General features: G+C 48.2%; 2 protein-coding genes across 3 annotated transcripts in view; both read left to right on the top strand.

The window, feature by feature from the left end:
- Positions 1-2,510, top strand: part of LOC119165012 (uncharacterized) — a 40,254-nt gene extending 37,744 nt beyond the window's left edge. Inside the window, exon 3 of the mRNA XM_075873589.1 lies at positions 1,523-2,510. Coding sequence (XP_075729704.1) covers positions 1,523-1,851 — 329 coding nt within the window. The 3' untranslated portion in view covers positions 1,852-2,510. The remainder of the gene's footprint in view (positions 1-1,522) is intronic.
- A 725-nt stretch (positions 2,511-3,235) lies between these two features.
- LOC119164713 (uncharacterized) lies at positions 3,236-12,081 on the top strand. 2 transcript variants are annotated; one of them, XM_075873587.1, is made up of 4 exons: positions 3,236-10,312; positions 10,615-10,750; positions 10,809-11,051; positions 11,540-12,081. In XM_075873587.1, the coding sequence occupies exon 1, from the start codon at positions 5,919-5,921 to the stop codon at positions 6,567-6,569; it is 651 nt and encodes a 216-aa protein (XP_075729702.1). In that variant the 5' UTR covers positions 3,236-5,918; the 3' UTR covers positions 6,570-10,312; positions 10,615-10,750; positions 10,809-11,051; positions 11,540-12,081. The 2 variants fall into 2 exon arrangements, with proteins under 2 accessions (XP_075729702.1, XP_075729701.1); XM_075873586.1 differs by having other exon boundaries at positions 3,238-10,312.
- The last annotated feature ends 5,333 nt before the right edge of the window (positions 12,082-17,414 follow it).

Below are 17,414 nucleotides of genomic sequence, written 5' to 3'. Positions count from 1 at the left end.
AGGTCGAAGGAACCTCCTTTGGTGCTGGGATACCCTGGCCGCTGCAAGAGCTTGCAGCGCCCTTGGTTGTCACCGTGGGGTTGAGTGGCAGGGCAGCCTTGGCTGTTCCCGCCGTGGGCGGGGGCATTGGCGACCGCCTGGGCACACTGTGCCTGGCATGGGCAGTTGCCGCAGGCCGTTGTAGTGCTGCCCCCTGTTGCACTACATCGGAAAACGATGGTTTGTTTGTGAAAAGCCCAGATACTTGTTAACGGGCTTCTCGGAGAGTAATGTTTTGTGTGATTTTGATTGTAACAATTTCTTTTTCCTTTTTCCATGTTGGACAGGTTCGGGAGTATGCGGGATGGGCACCATCGCAGTTTGCGCAGTGGGCCCCAATGATAAATATTAGACAATAGAAAGATCACAGATTACCTATAAAAATTGCGGTACTTGGTCTGATGCATATAATTATTTAAATTAAAAACACTTTCCGTAAGTTAGAGCAATAGTCTGATTTTCGTACGTATATAATGATTTAGATACGATAAGATAATGGTACTGGTTAATTAGTCAACCGATTAGTTTCATTAATATATTATCGCACTCTAAGACAGCCACGCATACCTTCCCACTGGAGAACCCATCAATGAAGGCTCCGAAAATCAAAATGACAGGCACAAGTCATACCAATGTCATACCAATTTTCATACCAATATCGCGTAACGCTATTTCTCAAATTAGAAAAAAAAAGCTGTTCTAACTGGTATTAGAACAATAAAGGGCAAAATCTGATACGCACAACAGCTTTTTTCACCCTGTTTTCACTAAAGATAACGCAAATATCCCGCACATTACACCCCCTAGTATTTCAGGAATCAATGCAATACAAGTAATTGACAAGAGTTCTTAGTCCTTTGCTGAAACTGGACCCCTAAAAATCTTCGGGACCGTACGCCATTTTAATTCACTTCTTAGGTGATATACAGAATGGTGCAGTTAATACCTCGGTTTAATTTTAACCAAATCTCTCCCTGAATCGATTGAAGACTGGAAAAAATGCTCAAATGACACCGAATCCCAAAGCAGGCAATAGCGATGACCTTCAAACTTTAGGCTAATATTGTTAACCAGCACATGATGCAAAATGTTAGAACACATAATTTTATAACACTCGGCCATTTTCTTGAAAACCAATGGTACTTTGTCATCTAGTCAACACAGGTTCCGTTGTAGGTTATCGACAGTAACGCAGCTAACAGTATTGTTCACGATTTCGCGCTATTCATTAGCAATTGCGCGTAAACAGACGTTATATTACGAAATTCTTCTAAGGCATTTCACACCATCTGTCATGGCAAATGATTGCAAAACTTCGAAGTGAGACGCTGATATATCGTATGAACATGCAGAGCGTATGAACCCGATATCTCGATTTTGAAGTCATTTGAGTTTATTTATGACATGTTTGGCAGGATATCCAGATGCAAAGGGCATATTCGAGTTTTGATTTGAAAAAAAAAAACAATTTATATGCTTTCAGGTACGCGAGGTGCTCCAGGTTGCCTACACAGAAAACGCCGGACCAACGACGTTCCGAAACGAGACGTTCACGGTGGCCTGTGCCTGCATCACCAGCAGAACGGGGCGGGCAGTGTCAGACCGGCTAACAAGGGTCCAGGACCACCCCAGCAGCCTTTACGGCAACCGAGTGCGAAACTTCAGGTGGAAGTACGCACTGAGGCAGTAGAACAGGCTTCGAGGACTTGTCAGCGCGCCACCTACTGCGGCACCACAGCATGCCCCCGGAGAGCAAGAATGACTATCTTAATACAAGCCGTAGATACGAACTCACATACAAGGTTCTTGTGACGTCGGTGAAGGATATGGTTTGACTTGAGGCTTATTATATGGTTTAGTGCTTCTGCCTGATCGACTTGTTCATGGAGTAGCTACGGCATAGACAGGTGGAGCACTATGTAGAGAGCGGCCTCGAAGAAAACCGGTTTAGACCCTTCAGGTGGTTCTACCGGGTTTAAACGCAACACCCTTGCACCTTATATAAGTGTCTTTTTACGCATAGAAATATGCATACCACGCTCTCTTTTCAATGGCCTAAACGCTCTTACCAATGTAAGACAGTGAAACGATAGTGTACCCGTCATAGAGCCTGAAATTACAGATCAAATTAGCACAGAATATGAAAGTGCGCGCCAAACTATGTGCACATCATAGCATATTGGAAGTTACCCCAGGGACGGTGTGATCGCGCTGCACAGTTACACCGACCATGCAATATATATAGCCTTAGTACCTCAAGCCGCTGTTGAGTGCCGATATTGAGGCTGCCTGCTTGAAAATCTTTGGAAGTCTAGAGGCAAATTAAAGCTCTCTACTTCCACGACTGTGTAGTTGACATATTGACTGCTTTGGAACTCCTACGTGCGTCCGTGAAATTAGTATGCCTTGAGAACTCAGAGTTGCCCGATATACATACGTGTCATTAAAGCGTATACATCATACCAGCTAAATATGATACACGTACACTGCAATAGAGCTCTAATGCAGTTATTTCACTGATTCCTTCGTCACTTGTCCACCTGCTACTTTACAAATGAGCAGTGGGAAATGCATGAGCCCGTCTAATGCCGCTGCTGCCTGAAGGCTCACGGAAAAAGGTCGACTCAGTTGGACGATAACAACAAAACCACAGCCACCGGCCAAATTCGCGAAGTGAATCGAGGTGTTCTGACTTGATTCTGCACTCCTCCGAGCCCCTTCGTCAATCACCGCACTAGATAAGCAACGTGCTTTGATGATTGTGGAAACAAGAGCTCGCAGCAATCCATACAACGGAGGAAACAGCGGCGCCTATACAACATAGCAGAAGCTGGCCAGTGACGTCCCTGGCTTTTGTGGTGACATGATTGTTGTCAAATATGCCGAATTTGTCACGGGTCCCCGAATGCGCCTCGAAATCTATACTGATTTAGTTCACAGGTATGTAGGGTTTAACATCCCAAAATCACCATATGATTATGGGAGACGCCGTAGTGCAGGACTCCGGGAACTTCGACCACCCGGGGTTCTTTAACGTGCATCCAAATCCAAGCACACGGGCCTACAGCATTTTCGCCTCCATTGAAAAAACAGCCGTGGTGGCCTGGATTCGATCCCGCGGCCTGCGGGTCAGCAGCAGAGTACCTTATAGCTGCTATACCACCGCGGCGGGGTTGGAATTCTGAACTGCCTCCGGTGCTAGCACACGGTCACACAACGAAACATCCTTCTCGCGTTAGAAAAAAATGAGTTCTATTGTGACTAATAACGAGTTAGTAGCCACTGATTAAGAACAATACTAGTGGTTCACGAATGCTCTGTCACCACTACTTTAGCAGCACGAGATGAGAATTTCGGTGTTCTGGACACAACTGCATTTCTAGACTGATGAGCATGCTCGAGCGCAGGGTGAACTTTTGGTGCCTTGATACGTGCTTTGTATAGGCTTTAGGGTGAGCGCGTTTGCGGTCTGTACTGCCGTGTGGCAAGTATATTGTCCCGACGTCAAAACAGAGGTCTTGCCGCAGAGATTGAGACACCAGAAGCAGATCGGTCTCTTTAGTAGAACGCGCAAGCGAGTTCTTCTTTTTCGTCCATTTCATAGTCCTTCATGGCACTTGCACAACTGCCATCGTCTTTCTTGAGCAAGCACGTGACATTTGCCTCCCTCCGAAAGAGGCATCGTCCCGATGCGCAACTTAGGCGCTCTCTCAACCAGACGTATGAAGTGGTCACACCAACACGGTAACCCGGAGCTAATTAACTCGATAAGTATGGTTTCATACGCACGACTTGCACGATTTCGGGTAAATGCTTTTGGCGCTTAGAACTACAATCAGTGTGGGGAAAAAAACTTTGTAGTTCACGTCGTTCAAGCGTCGCGTGACGCTGTATGGGCCAAAGTACCATCTTAGCAGTTTCTCAGACAGTGCACGTTGACGTATCGGAATCCAGACCCAGACTTTGTCGCCTGGTGTGTATAACTAATGAACTTGTGTCGGGGGTCGTACCGTTGTGCATCTTGATGCTACTGATGACAGATGCGCACGCGCGCGAGCTGTCTGGATTCCTCAGTGCGCTGAGTGAATTCTTCGGCGTCCACATGGATGTCGTCACACTCATGCGGTAACATGGCGTCCAATGCTGCCGTGACTTCGCGACTACAGATCAGACTGAACGGTGTCATTCCAGTGGTTTCTTGTCGAGTGGTGTTGTAGGAAAAGGTCGCGTACGGCAATATCTGATCCCAGTTTTTATGTTCTATGTCAACGTACATGCTGATTATGTCTGTGAGGGTCCTATTGAGGCGTTCCGTCCGTCAGTTTGTCTGCGGATTGTATGCAGTTGTTCTCCAGTGAGCTATACCGCTGAGCCTGAGAACTGACTCGAAAAGCTGTGTGGTCATTGATCCCCGAGGGTCCTAACAGTTATTTGGGCTTCCGTCTTTTCACGAACCGCTCCGCATTGACCGAAGTGGGCACGCGAGAATGGGTGGCGTATGGTGACGTCGTACGCGATTCCTGGAGTCGAATCGCGATTTTGTCCGCCGTGTGAAAAGAGCTTCAGAGGGTGGACGGACATCACGCTCCCCTGCGATCAAGAGGGGACAACTTTCCCTCCTAACACACTTAAGCCCACGCTGATGCCGATAGACCGTGCAATTAATACTTCACTTCTAATAAAAATCCATGACCTAAATCGTCCAGTAAATAAAAAAAAACTCAACGCATCTTCACGAAGTAATTCTGATGAAGTGGCGAAGCAGTATGTATCCGACCATGAATAGTGGCGTTCTATTTTCTTTTGGTTAACAGCCTTTCATTTTGTTCGTGTTAACCTTTTGTTCAGCGTATGCGTTGATTGATGGGCGGTGTTACGACCGGCCCTGGGGAGCCAAGCAGGAAGAGTTTGGGGGAGAACCGGTTCTTGACCGATGGTGTCGTCCACCCCCACCTCCCCATTCGGGTTCCACCTCGCCGGGAGAGCTCCGGGGTCTGCTTTGCGTTCGTGACCATGTTTGGTAACATTTTAGGGTGCCGTGACCATATATGGACCTCGTGTTAGATTGGGCCACTCCATGTGTTGTGAGGTGTGTTTCCCCCTCTCTCGTGGCCGAGGTGCCGGAGACACCGTATTGGCTGACGATGCGGACGGGGCGCCCAGTGTCAACGGCGCGGCGCTATAAAATGCCGAAGACGTTTTGTATCACACGCACTCTTCTCTCTTTGGGTCAGTTGACCACTTATCCACATGTAAATAAATCTCTGTTGTTCGTTCGGGCGCTTCTTCTCGCTGAATTGTTGGACGATGGATCCTGCGACGGGGCCAGCTACCGAAAACGAGACCGGCAGGACCCGGAGTCCCAACAACTGGATGGCAGCGGCGGGATGCCGATAACCCCGAAAGTGACCACTGGACGGAGTGAGCCCGAAGTTCAACAACGGGACGACAGGAGAAGGAGGACACGAGCTCATCGACTTCCAGAGGGAATCGAACGGCACTTCTGAGAGGCACGACGCCGGAGACATGACTGCGAACTGGGTGAGTGCCGGCTTTCTCTGTTAAATTTTACCAGGCATTTACTCTATGTGTTAAGTAAAAGCTGGTAGAGAGGGGCTGTCTTGGTCATTGGGTTAACAGGTAACTTGCGTCAGGCAGAAATTGTGTGATAGCTTGGTTAAGCTCTTTCTGTCAGTGGCGTCAAGGTTAACAGTGACAGGGCAGGATTCCGTGTAAGAGCTTTTGAAGCTTTATTTGTAGACTAAGTTAACGGAAAACTTGAGGCAAGGCAGGTATCTAGAGCTGTCGTTGCCGTCAAGGTTAATTAGTTGCAGGACAGGAATCTTTGTGGAACAGAGACAGCGGTACTGGAGGCAGCCATGAATCTGAAATCCCTGCGAAAGTCCATGTTGTTGCTTCTTGCAAGGGAGTTGAATCTGGAGGTGTCGGACTCTCAAAGAAAGCCAGAGCTGATACAGGCGGTTCTCGCATTGGGGGCGGAGGATGACGAGCTGTCAGAATGTGTCGAGGAGATTCAGGAGAGGCAAGCGGCAGAGGCTGAAAGAAAGGCGGCCGCGGCCGAGGCCGAAAGGAAAGCGGCAGAAGCCGAGGCAGATAAGATGCGAAAGCACGAGCTTGAAATGAAGCGCCTCGAGCTAGAGATTAGCCATAATAGTAGAACAGGAGGCAGCGAGGCATCCGGTACCGTAGAGCGGGTCAGGTTCAAAATGACGGACCTAATGAGATCGTACAAGCTAGGGGAGGACATTGGGCTGTTTCTAGTCAACTTTGAGAGAACTTGTGAAAGGCAAGGTTTCAGCCAGGATACGTGGCCTCAACGCTTGTTGTCCCTACTTCCGGGGGAGGCCTCAGAAGTAATCGCGCGCCTCACGAAAGAGGAGGCTGACGAGTACAGTGAGGTAAAGTCGAGCCTTCTCAAGAAATACAGGTTGTCAGCGGAAGGTTTCAGACAAAAATTTCGCAACGCCGTAAAAGAGAACAATGATTCATACCCGGAGTTTGCTTACTAGTTAATGGCCAACATGGGGGAGTGGCTCAAAGAGGCAAAGGCGTATGGGAATCATGACAAGGTGCTCGAGTGTATCGGTCTGGAACAGTTCTATCAAAGGTTACCAGAAAAGGTGAGGTTCTGGGTGCAGGATAGACCGGACGTGAACACAGTAACGAAAGCCGCAGAGCTCGCTGAAGAATTCGTTACGCGCCGTGCCCTCGGGGCAAACAGCGAGCCTAAAAGGGAAAAATTCCTACTACCGAATAAGGCGCCGTTTAGAAAACAACCGACAAGTCTCGCACAAAAGGGTGAGGAAAACAATTCATCTAACCATGGGGCGTCGGCAGAGGCAAGCAAAAGGAAATTTGAGGCGAGAAAACCGGCTGCTTGTTTCAATTGTCACGAAACAGGGCACTTCGCGAAACACTGCCCGAAAGAAAAGGTGGCCTTTTTATCTATAAATGAAGCCGACGAGAACATGAAGTTGTTAGAGCCCTATATGTACGACCTTACCGTGAACGGCAAGCAGTGTCGGGTTCTTAGAGACTCCGCAGCCACTATGGACGTAGTTCATCCGTCTTTTGTTCAGTCCGGACAGTATTCAGGAGACTGTGCCTGGATTAGACAAGCCGTAGAAGCAAACAGTCAGTGCCTCCCCGTAGCTAAAGTTGTCCTTAAAGGCGCATTTCGTACGTTGGAAACGGAAGCCGTGGTATCGCCATATCTACCCCCTCAGCATCCTTACTTATTTTCAAATAAGTCAGATCAAATGCCGAAGGAGAAAGGTCTAACGTTAGGAGAAGGCATAGTGCAGGCACTGACTAGATCGAAGGCACGTGCGCTGGCTGCAAGAGCAACATTCACTGAGGCAAACAAGCCTCAAATCGACAACGGGCCTGGTTGCGAGTTGGACACCACGGTAACAAATCGACTTGTGCGAGAACAGGCTGCAGAAGCCGTAGTCGCGGAAGCAACCATTCCTAAAGGCGACGATGAACCTCCTCCCGAATTGGAAGGGGTCAATTACGCCTCGTTGACCGAGAAAATAGAAAATGCCGTTGCTCCCAAGCCGATTCCTGGTAGTACAGAGGATAGCACAGAGGGTGACACATTCCAGGTACTAGGAAATACAAAAGAGTTGTGTGTCATGCCAACTTCGAATAATTTCAGTCGGCTGCTGCAGGTGAGTCCCGCTTCATTAATAACCGAACAAAAGGGGGACCCGACGCTTAAGCAATTCCAGGACAGTTCGAAAGAGGGAATCGCCAAACAAAATGTGAGATTCCAAGAGAGGAGCGGCATACTCTATCGAAAATATCTAGATAGGCGAGGAGTAGAGTTTGACCAGGTAGTCGTACCTCAGGCGTATCGTCAGGATTTGCTAAGTTTGGTGCATGGAGAATCATGGTCAGGCCATTTAGGCGAAAAGAAGACGAAAAATCGTCTTTTACAGGAATACTACTGGCCTGGATGCTTTAAAGATGTAGAGAGGTTTGTAAAATCACGGCCGCTGGATCAAAGCGCACAGGGTGCGGCCTGCTGCGTGGAGCCGCCGCGCAATGGCGAGGGAGGACGAGCGTTGTTGACAGTTGCGGCCGCAAGTTTCGCGGGGGGCGCTAGAGGTAGGGGACACACCGAAGAGACGCGCGGGCGCGCTACGGCGAACGCAGCATTTTCGCGCCGATTTCTCGCCGCGGAATGAGGTTACATGCTCCAAACAAATATAGTCGTGTTCAGCTTGATGTGATCTGCCTCACAGTCCAGCTAGGTAGTTAGAGTGGCCAGTTAGTATGCCAAAAAACAGCTTGTTCCACTGTGCGCGTCGAACGCAAAGAAAAATCCCGGTTTGAGCTACCATGAATTTCCGTCGAGCGCTAAACGATGACAAGCATGGCTCACCAACATCTCCCGGCAGGGATCTGGCGGAAAAAAAACGAGGTGGGTACCCAGTGACCGCTCTTCGGTTTGTTCTCTTCACTTCACCGAAAATGACTATAAGAAAGGCACCAAACTGTGAATGCTCCTGCCAACTGCTATCCTGACGGTGTTCCCCAATTACCCGTACTATATGCAAAAGCCAAGGGCTCCAAGGATAAGAAAGTGGCCTCGAAGAAAAGTACCAGATGGTGGTTCATCAGCTTGCGCGAAAAAGAGTGCACGAAATGGCCCAGATCAAAGCAGGCATGAAGATGTCGAGCCTGATCTCTTCGGAGATCAAAAACATGTCGCACCAAGCGGGTCTTCGGACGGAACGTGGGACTGTTCATTGCCTGCTGATAGTATGTGCCAAACCAGTTCATGTACAGATAAAATGTCTCAAACAGACCTTGACCTTAAGCGGATGACAGAGGACGCGAAGAAAACGACGAACCACCTGCAGCGGAAAATTTCCCGCCTCAGTAAGTCACTGCAGACGCTCCAAAGCCAGCACGATACGGTTCGTGAACGGCTTCAAGCTTTCGAAAGCAACAAAAAAATCGCCTGTTTTGTGAGTGTACTAAGAGCCGCAGACGAAGGCCATAGTACCGCCGAATTTACCAAGAATCAAGTGTCGAATTTCGCTTCCAAGAACCCAGCGTACACTGAATCAATTCTGAGGGAGTGCGTCCTCTGGAAAGCGTGCTCCAACAAAGGTTACGAGTATGTGAGAACAAGAGGCCTGTTCAAGTTGCCTTGTCGTGCCACACTACAGAAGTACATCGGGCACTCAACAGGCGAAATAGGCGTCACATCACTCATAACAGGACGCCTCCGCGCAGAGTTTCAAGTGCTACAAGTCGAACAAGAAATCTTATGCTCCCTAATCATCGATGAAATGGCGATACAGCAGAAAGTTATGTACGATCGCCAACTTGATACGGTTTTCGGTCTCGTTGACATGGGTCCTGAGCAGCAATCATGCGCAACACCTGAAGTGGCGAACAGGTTGTTGCGCATCGTCCTGCGAGGGCTATCAACTGCCTATGTAATAACAGTTGGGTACTTCTTTACCCGGTGCCTCAGGAGTGAGCAACTTTGTTCTATGACAATGAATGTCATGAAGGCAGTCGAAAATGTGGGTTTCCGTGTAACGAGGATTGTTACCGACAATCACCAGTCAAATGTTGCGCTCTTCAAGAGCCTTTCCGAGGACGGAATGCTTGCGCATGTAGTGCCACATCCATTGCGACAAGGTGATCCTCTTTTTTTGTCTTTTGATCCGAATCACCTCATCAAGAACCTCAGAAATAATCTTGTGGAAAGAGAGATGATGGACGGAGATAATCTAATTCAAGGTGGACTGTACTTGAAGAAGCTACTCAGCATTCAGTCACAGCTACTCGTAAAGCCAGTGAGGTTCCTAACACAGTCACACGTTGAACCGAACAACTTAGAAAAGATGAAAGTGTCAAGGGCTACGCAAGCTTTCTCCCCAGTCGTAACAGCAACGCTTGAGTTCCTACAAGAAAACCCGCAATGCCACCCTGATGGGACAGAATTTCAGGACTGCTTGCCCACCATCACCTTCATGAAAATGGTGTCGAAGTGGTATGACCTTCACAATATTGGTGCTGTGAAGCCGCGCGGTCAAAGGGAAGAACCATTCTACTTGATCGACGACGACCGTCTTTCGTGGCTTGAAGTAGACTTCATCACGTACATCGAGGAGATTCAGCTTTCTGGTGGCAAAACAAAAAAGAAAATGACGAAAGAAACATGCGAGGCAACGATAATGACGACGAGGTCAACTGTGGCATTGATTCAACATCTATTAGACAACAAGTAGGTTTTTCTTTTTTCACCTTCATATTTTTTATCGCAGTTACGTATATGTGTATTGACCAGGGGCGGCGCCAGGATGTTTTTACTGGGGGGGGGGGGGGCAACCACGAAAAGTGAGTTCCTCCGGGGGGGGGGGGGCAAGCTAGCTCTGCTCCTACTAGGTTTTCAATATATGCTTCCGGGCACTTGGGTGGACATAGGGGGGGCAGGCGAGAATTTTGGGGGGGGGGGCTGCAGCCCACCCTTGCCCCCCCCCCTGGCGCCGCCCCTGGTTCTGACTTAGGTATCAAACTTTTTTCCAGCTTTCGCTACGTCTTGACCCGTGCCTTGAACAGCGACCCCGTGTAGTCCCTCTTCAGTTGCTTTCGACAGTTTAACGGAGGCAACGATAGAGTTGATGCAAGAACCGCGGTCTTAACAGCCGAAAAGCTGTTAAAGGTATATTTGGTGCCCGTTGGAGAGCACACCCATGTAACCTACGCACTTTTTTCCCCAGGTTGGAATCCTCCAAACTGCTAAGAGTGGAAACGCTCCCCATAGCTCCGAAACAAGTGCACCTCTAAAACTCAAAGCCCGAGAAGGTAACACCGCGGCCGTGCCACTTGCGGTCGTCCTCGGTGCTAAGCGGCTTTCCTATGAGCTAGAAGTATTGAATGTTTGGCTTGCTGTGCCGGATGACCTCGAACTAGCACCCCTAGTATACCTGGCCGGATACATCGCGCGTGCATGTGAGGAGAAGGTAAGGACGATTATTTTTAAGCTTTGCATTATTTGCTGCATTCTTTCGAACGCGTCGCTAGCGCGCCAGCCAGTCTTAAACAATGTTCACTTCGCTTTCGCCTTTTTCGAATGTTAACTATAATATGCGAACCAGCAGTTCTCCCTCTTTTTCATATTTTTCTCCTTTTGCCCTCCCTTTCGCCACTAAAAACCAAGGGCAGGGTTCCAAGCTGACCTCGAGTGAAGAAAAATTCAGGTCAGTCCGGAGCCAGGGTTCCGGCCCGAATCAGGATGCGGGTGCCGCCCCGCCGGTGTGCCACCAGTGTAAGGGTCGACACCAGATATGCGTGTATGCCACTCTTTTTGCCGCAGGTTGTTTCATTCCCACTCTTACGAAATTTAGATAATATTTTTATTTAGCTAAGCGAAGTAAGAAAAGAAGCCTACATACTTGTTGCATAGTACTTTTGATGAAAATTTTACTTGGCTTTATTTTATTACTTGCAGTTGCCCTGTGAATCATGCAAGGTTCTCCTGCAAGAGACGAAACCGTGTGGCAGCATCTACGATTTAGTGAAGAAAATCGATAACGGACAACTTCGGTATCCCAACATGGAGATCGTGAAAATTTGCAAACTTGCATGTGACTTATTCAGTGAAGTGATGAAAGACACTGAAGTTTGAAGAAGTGGAAATCTGTGTAAACTTCTTCACTCAGCCCTCCTTCCACATTTGGTTACCTGTCCTGCACTACGGTGTGGTTCTGGCAGCCTTCAGCACACGAACCGGATCTGTGATGTTTTTTTTAAAAGCTGCTTCGACCACTCCTAGCTAACTGGGCAGGGAATGTGAGTGCCACTGTGCAACGTCTTGTAAGTCTGGCACACAAGCCCCTCTCCAGAAAAGTTCTGCGCCTTTGAGGACCATGACACCTCCATTTTTTTACCTTGTAATGCAGGCAAAATTGTTCTGCTGTATTAGAAAATATACTGATCTTTTAAAGATTGTAGAGCTCCAGTTAATAAACGCACGTTTCATTGTAAACACAATACCCGGCATTTTCATTATTTCCACATGCACAGCAAAGAAGACAATTTCACATTCAACAGTCTTCGAACGGGAAATATGCAGACGGATGCTAATTTAGAGTTATTATAGCTCCTGAAATACTCTGGAATGAATTGAAGGTTATGTAATCCACCGTCGCGCCAGCGGGCAAAGGCAAACATAAAATCATGGCCTTTATTCAAAAGTGATTTTAACGAGAAGCTAAAACGTTGTGCTATAGTTAAATGCCGTAAAAGAGGTCTGAAAGTTTTTTTGTAAAATAATATGAAATACGTGTATTAATCCTGTGGCCTGAGGACGGGGCAAACTTGTCATAAGCATGAATTTAAAGCTGACTGTCGCAGGGGCGGGATGGCTTAGTCGAGGCCACTCCGTCTCCCTTAGTAGCGATAAACCATTTGTCACAAGGGAATGGGTCCCGTAGTAGGGTGGAACAAAGCACTGAGAGGATATCAAATTCAGAGTGTCCGCTTGCAGCACGAAGAGTCGCGAGTTAAAACATCCCGGGAATTCGCGCACGCACCGCTACTCCGCCGCTTTTCATTGTCCTTGACCGGTGGCGCCGCGGCGGCAGGTGAATGAACTTGGCCTCTCCCGCTGTTTCGGGCGCACGCAGCAGGCCGCACCCTGTGCGCTTTGATCCAGCGGCCGTGGTAAAATCTTGCGATGTGTGTCAGCGAGTGGGTGAGCCGGGAGATAAGGCGAAATTTTCAATGAAGCTGGTACCCGTAATCACTGAGCCCTTTCGTCGGTTGGTAATTGACACAGTAGGTCCTTTGCCCAAGACAACTTCAGGCTACCGTCACATCCTGACCTTAATCTGCCCAGCTACTAAATTTCCAGAGGCGGTCCCGCTAAAAGAGCTAAGTTCCGTGGAAGTAGTGAACGCACTTCTGTCCGTGTTTGCCCGGGTAGGCTTTCCTGCCGAGATACAATCAGACCAGGGCACCATTTTCACGAGTGCCTTAACGACAACCTTTCTTGAGCGGTGTGGCGTGAAATTATTGCATAGTTCAGTCTACCATCCGCAGTCAAACTCGATAGAAAAGCTTCACTCCGTGATGAAGCGAGTGTTAAGAGCCAACCTGTGCTTAGTTCACCGGACTACTCGAGCCCTTTCATAGTCCAATGCGACGCTAGTGATAGAGGCATGGGGGCAGTTCTTAGTCAAAGGGATGAGGGGGATCAAGAGCATCCCGTCCTCTATGTTAGCCGGAAACTCACCCTTCGCGAGCAGGCTTACAGCGCTAGCGAAAAGGAATGTGCGTGCTTGGTTTGGGCAGTCCAGAAACTGGCTTGTTATATTGCCGGAAGCAAGTTCATTGTGGAAGTGGACCACTGTCCTCTCACCTGGCTACAGACCATGTCCTCTAAGAACGGCCGCCTGCTGCGTTGGAGCCTCGTTTTGCAACAATATACGTTTGAAATACGCTACAAAAAGGGTGTACTCCATGGCAACGCTGATGGCTTAAGTCGATGCCCCTGACGCGAGAGGATGTCTCGAGAACTCTGGCATTTTTTTTCCTGACCTAGACAAGAGCTAGTGATTGTTTTTTTACTCTTTTAGGTGTACTTGTTTGAAAACGTTGAAGACACGGCTATCCAGGGTTTCGGGTTCGGTGTGCTTCCAGTGTTGTTGTTTTGTGTCACCTTAAAGTGTGAGTAACATTTTGAATAAATTGTGTATTTCCTTTAATATCAGTTAAAGGGGAAAATTGCCTGGTGGAGTTTGGCGGAATTGTCCGGCGCTCACCGGCTGAGTAGTTGTGTTTTCATGTGCGTATATGTGATGTCTGTTGAGCCCTCAATGAAGCAGGTGTTGCCCTCTACTTCATCAAAGACGGTCGTCACCAAACCGACTGCCGGCGCTGATCTCTCCGGACAGTGGCTGCAAACCTCAGCCCATCGAGATCTTCACCCCCCCCCCCCCGCGCGAGAGACTGTTACGACCGGCCCTGGGGAGCCAAGCAGGAAGAGTTTGGGGGAGAACCGGTTCTTGACCGATGGTGTCGTCCACCCCCACCTCCCCATTCGGGTTCCTCCTCGCCGGGAGAGCTCCGGGGTCTGCTGTGCGTTCGTGACCATGTTTGGTAACATTTTAGGGCGCCGTGACCATATATGGACCTCGTGTTAGGTTGTGCCACTCCATGTGTTGTGAGGTGTGTTTCCCCCTCTCTCGTGGCCGAGGTGCCGGAGACACCGTATTGGCTGACGATGCGGACGGGGCGCCCAGTGTCAACGGCGCGGCGCTATAAAATGCCGAAGACGTTTTGTATCACACGCACTCTTCTCTCTTTGGGTCAGTTGACCACTTATCCACATGTAAATAAATCTCTGTTGTTCGTTCGGGCGCTTCTTCTCGCTGAATTGTTGGACGATGGATCCTGCGACGGGGCCAGCTACCGAAAACGAGACCGGCAGGACCCGGAGTCCCAACAGCGGCTATATGTGAATGTTTTTCTGGTGTTAATCTGATTCTTAATTGTCTTTTAGAAATATGCGCCAGTATTCGACGCTGTCTCATTTCATTTAATATGAGTGCGACGAAAAAATTGTTTGGTATATTTGGTTAGTGAGCAAAAAAGTCGGTCAAGTCCTCCCTCCCGTCCAGAGATATCGAACAGTTCACTATCTCCAGTAAAGAAATATAAAGCAGTAGTAGCTCACGGGATCCGGACCGAACTTCAAGTTTACCGTTTTTCAAATCGGTATATATAGGCAAGATAGAAGGAACCCTCGTATTTTCAGGATCATTTTGTAACAAAAGAATAGTCATAAAGTGGCTAGTATTTCGGCATCAGCGTTTAACTCATTGATTTTTATTTCAAATGCAAAACATGTCTGTTAATGGTCAGTATTTGTTTAACGTGCGACTTCGCAGAAATGTCGTAACTTTACATATGCTACGAGGTCCTTCCGCGTGAGATATTGAAACTCCATCCTGGAGTGGCTAACGATCGTTTGCTCAGATTTCGAATCTTGCCGTTGAAGTGTGCCCCGTCACGGTACTGGAATTATTTGAAGGCAACAATGCTGAACTATTATGTGTGAGTTGTAACTTCCGTTTGTCGGCGAACTGAGATGCATTTTACTCGACCGTTGACCTGCCTTGAACTGAGTTTTTCACCTGGTGTCGAAAATTTATTGCGGAGAAGTAGCGCTTCAAAATGACCCATATACTACCTACACTCCCGTCACAAATGCATATTTATTTTAGCCTTCCTTCTGGATATACGTCATCTGATGGTACAGTTAAGCGAACAATGATTGCTTTAGATAAGGATTTTCGCCATCATCGTCTCGTCAAGCAGAACAAAATAACGTGAAATAAAAAGAACTGTAAAACGTGGCACATGCAAATAATAAATAGAATGGCGCTCCTATCTCGTTTTATTTCAATATTTCGGTGCTACGTCGCTCTGTGTGGGTGGTGCGGGTCCAGCCATTTGTCCAACGCACGGATCTTTCCTTTCATAAAAATGACAATGTTCGTATAGGGATAATCTCGTTGCTTCAAAGGCATCTTTAAGATGTCACAGAAGTTTCCTGGAATTCTGAAAGTACTTCTTGTTGGCAAGTTGGTGCTTATATTGGTTACGCATGCTTGATTGTGGTAAAAACGCATTTCGTGAAACAGGGCGCAAAAAGAATAAAGATTAGCGCCATGATACTATCTGTTTAAAGGGCCCCTAAACGTCCTCTGAAAGTACATAGACCGAACACATTATTCTTTCCCGACATCGCCAGTCCTTCCAGCATAACTACTGCCGCCAAGGTTGCCCCACGTGACCTCACGAAGAAATGAGCTCTCGAATGGTCCATATACGGAGAATATACGTTGCGAATTGTATCCTACCCTGCTTCGACATGTTGTTGCTCGGCCGTCCTACCTCGTGTCTCAAGTCTAAAAGCGTGATCGAGGGATTTCAATTCATTCTGTGCACTTCAACGAGGAAAGAGGCGATAACTGCGTGTATCTCGGTCGGAAGGCGCACTCAGTTACTTAATATTTGAGATTTTACGTCCCAAAAGCACAAGATGGTTATGAGAGTTGCTTTAGTGGAGGGCTCCAAAAGTTCGACCGACGGTTGTTCTGACATCGCCGAGTACACGGGCCTCTGCCGTTTCGCCTCCATCGAAATGCGACCGCCAGGATCGAACCCGTGACCTTTGGGTCAGCGGCCGAGCACCGCAGCAACTTATCCTTCGAGGAGCACGAAAGGTAAACTCGTGACAAGCTCAGCAGTTAGTGGTGATTTTGTCCATGCGTTTTATGGAGACTTGAGCGGCAAGGACGAACTATCACCTCTAGAGGAAAAGTAGTGAAAGCGAGAAGCAGGCCGCTCTTTCGTCTTTCAACTCAGAGTGGTTTAGGGGCAGTTCAAGGTCATTACGAGAAGCGTAGAAAGAAAAATAAATGCTATATATGCACGGAGGGAACGATGATGAGGGGCGAAGCGTCCGTCCGTCTGTTCGTTCGGACGGATATGGACAGTCGGACAGAGGCACGGACGGACGAACGGACTGATGGACGCATAGACAGACGCACGTACGCATGGACGGACGGGTGAACGGACGCACGCACGGATATTTGTACACACGGGTGGACAGATGGGTGCTTGAAGCCACTCATCATCATCCGGTCCGTGGAGTAGTACGGTGCCAACACAACGTGCTAGCTGGGAACCCGGTGCGAAAGGGGTAGGCGCTCCGGATTTCCACAGTATATATGCATATATGCCACATATACAGGGCGATTCAAGAACTGTTGGCTACATGTTTAAAAATCGCAGAAAGGAGGCTTCTGCGTGCTACCTGCGGCATTCCCTTTATTTTGGCAGGAGACATTTTCAGATGTAACTGAACCTAATTACGGCAGTAACCATAGAAAGCAAAGCAATTGACTTTTCAACCTTGGACGATTTCCGATCGGAGTCCAATGGAAAAGTTAAAGTCTTCCATACGTATATTCCACAGCCACATGAAATTTTAAAAGGGCGGCCACTAGTAATCACCACGGAACGATGAAATCTGGATCATTTAGCTGGCGAAATCGCGAAACCAACGCACCAAACAGTGCACCTACCACTCACTTCGAAAACGACCGCCGTGACGGCACTGTTTACCTCGTCATTATCAGCCGTCAATCTAGACACTTTCCTTCATGGCATGCAATCGGCGGCTCATCGAAACCCGTTTATTCTTCTCCCTTAATTCGAGGGAAACAGTGTCTTCCCTTCGTTGAGGGCATTGTCGAAGTGAATGGCAGATGCGCTGCTGGGTGCGTCGGTTTCGGTTTCGCTTGTTGAATCAG

The sequence above is a fragment of the Rhipicephalus microplus genome, chromosome 9 (assembly GCF_043290135.1).
Source record: "Rhipicephalus microplus isolate Deutch F79 chromosome 9, USDA_Rmic, whole genome shotgun sequence".
Taxonomy (NCBI): Eukaryota; Metazoa; Arthropoda; class Arachnida; order Ixodida; family Ixodidae; genus Rhipicephalus; species Rhipicephalus microplus.
Note: the sequence above shows the minus strand (reverse complement) of the source record. Positions and strands in the feature narration are given on the sequence as shown.

What these genes read in the sequence shown, in the direction of transcription:
- LOC119164713 (XM_075873586.1), top strand. Translation starts at nt 6,573, where the DNA reads ATGGCCAACATGGGGGAGTGGCTCAAAGAGGCAAAGGCGTATGGGAAT.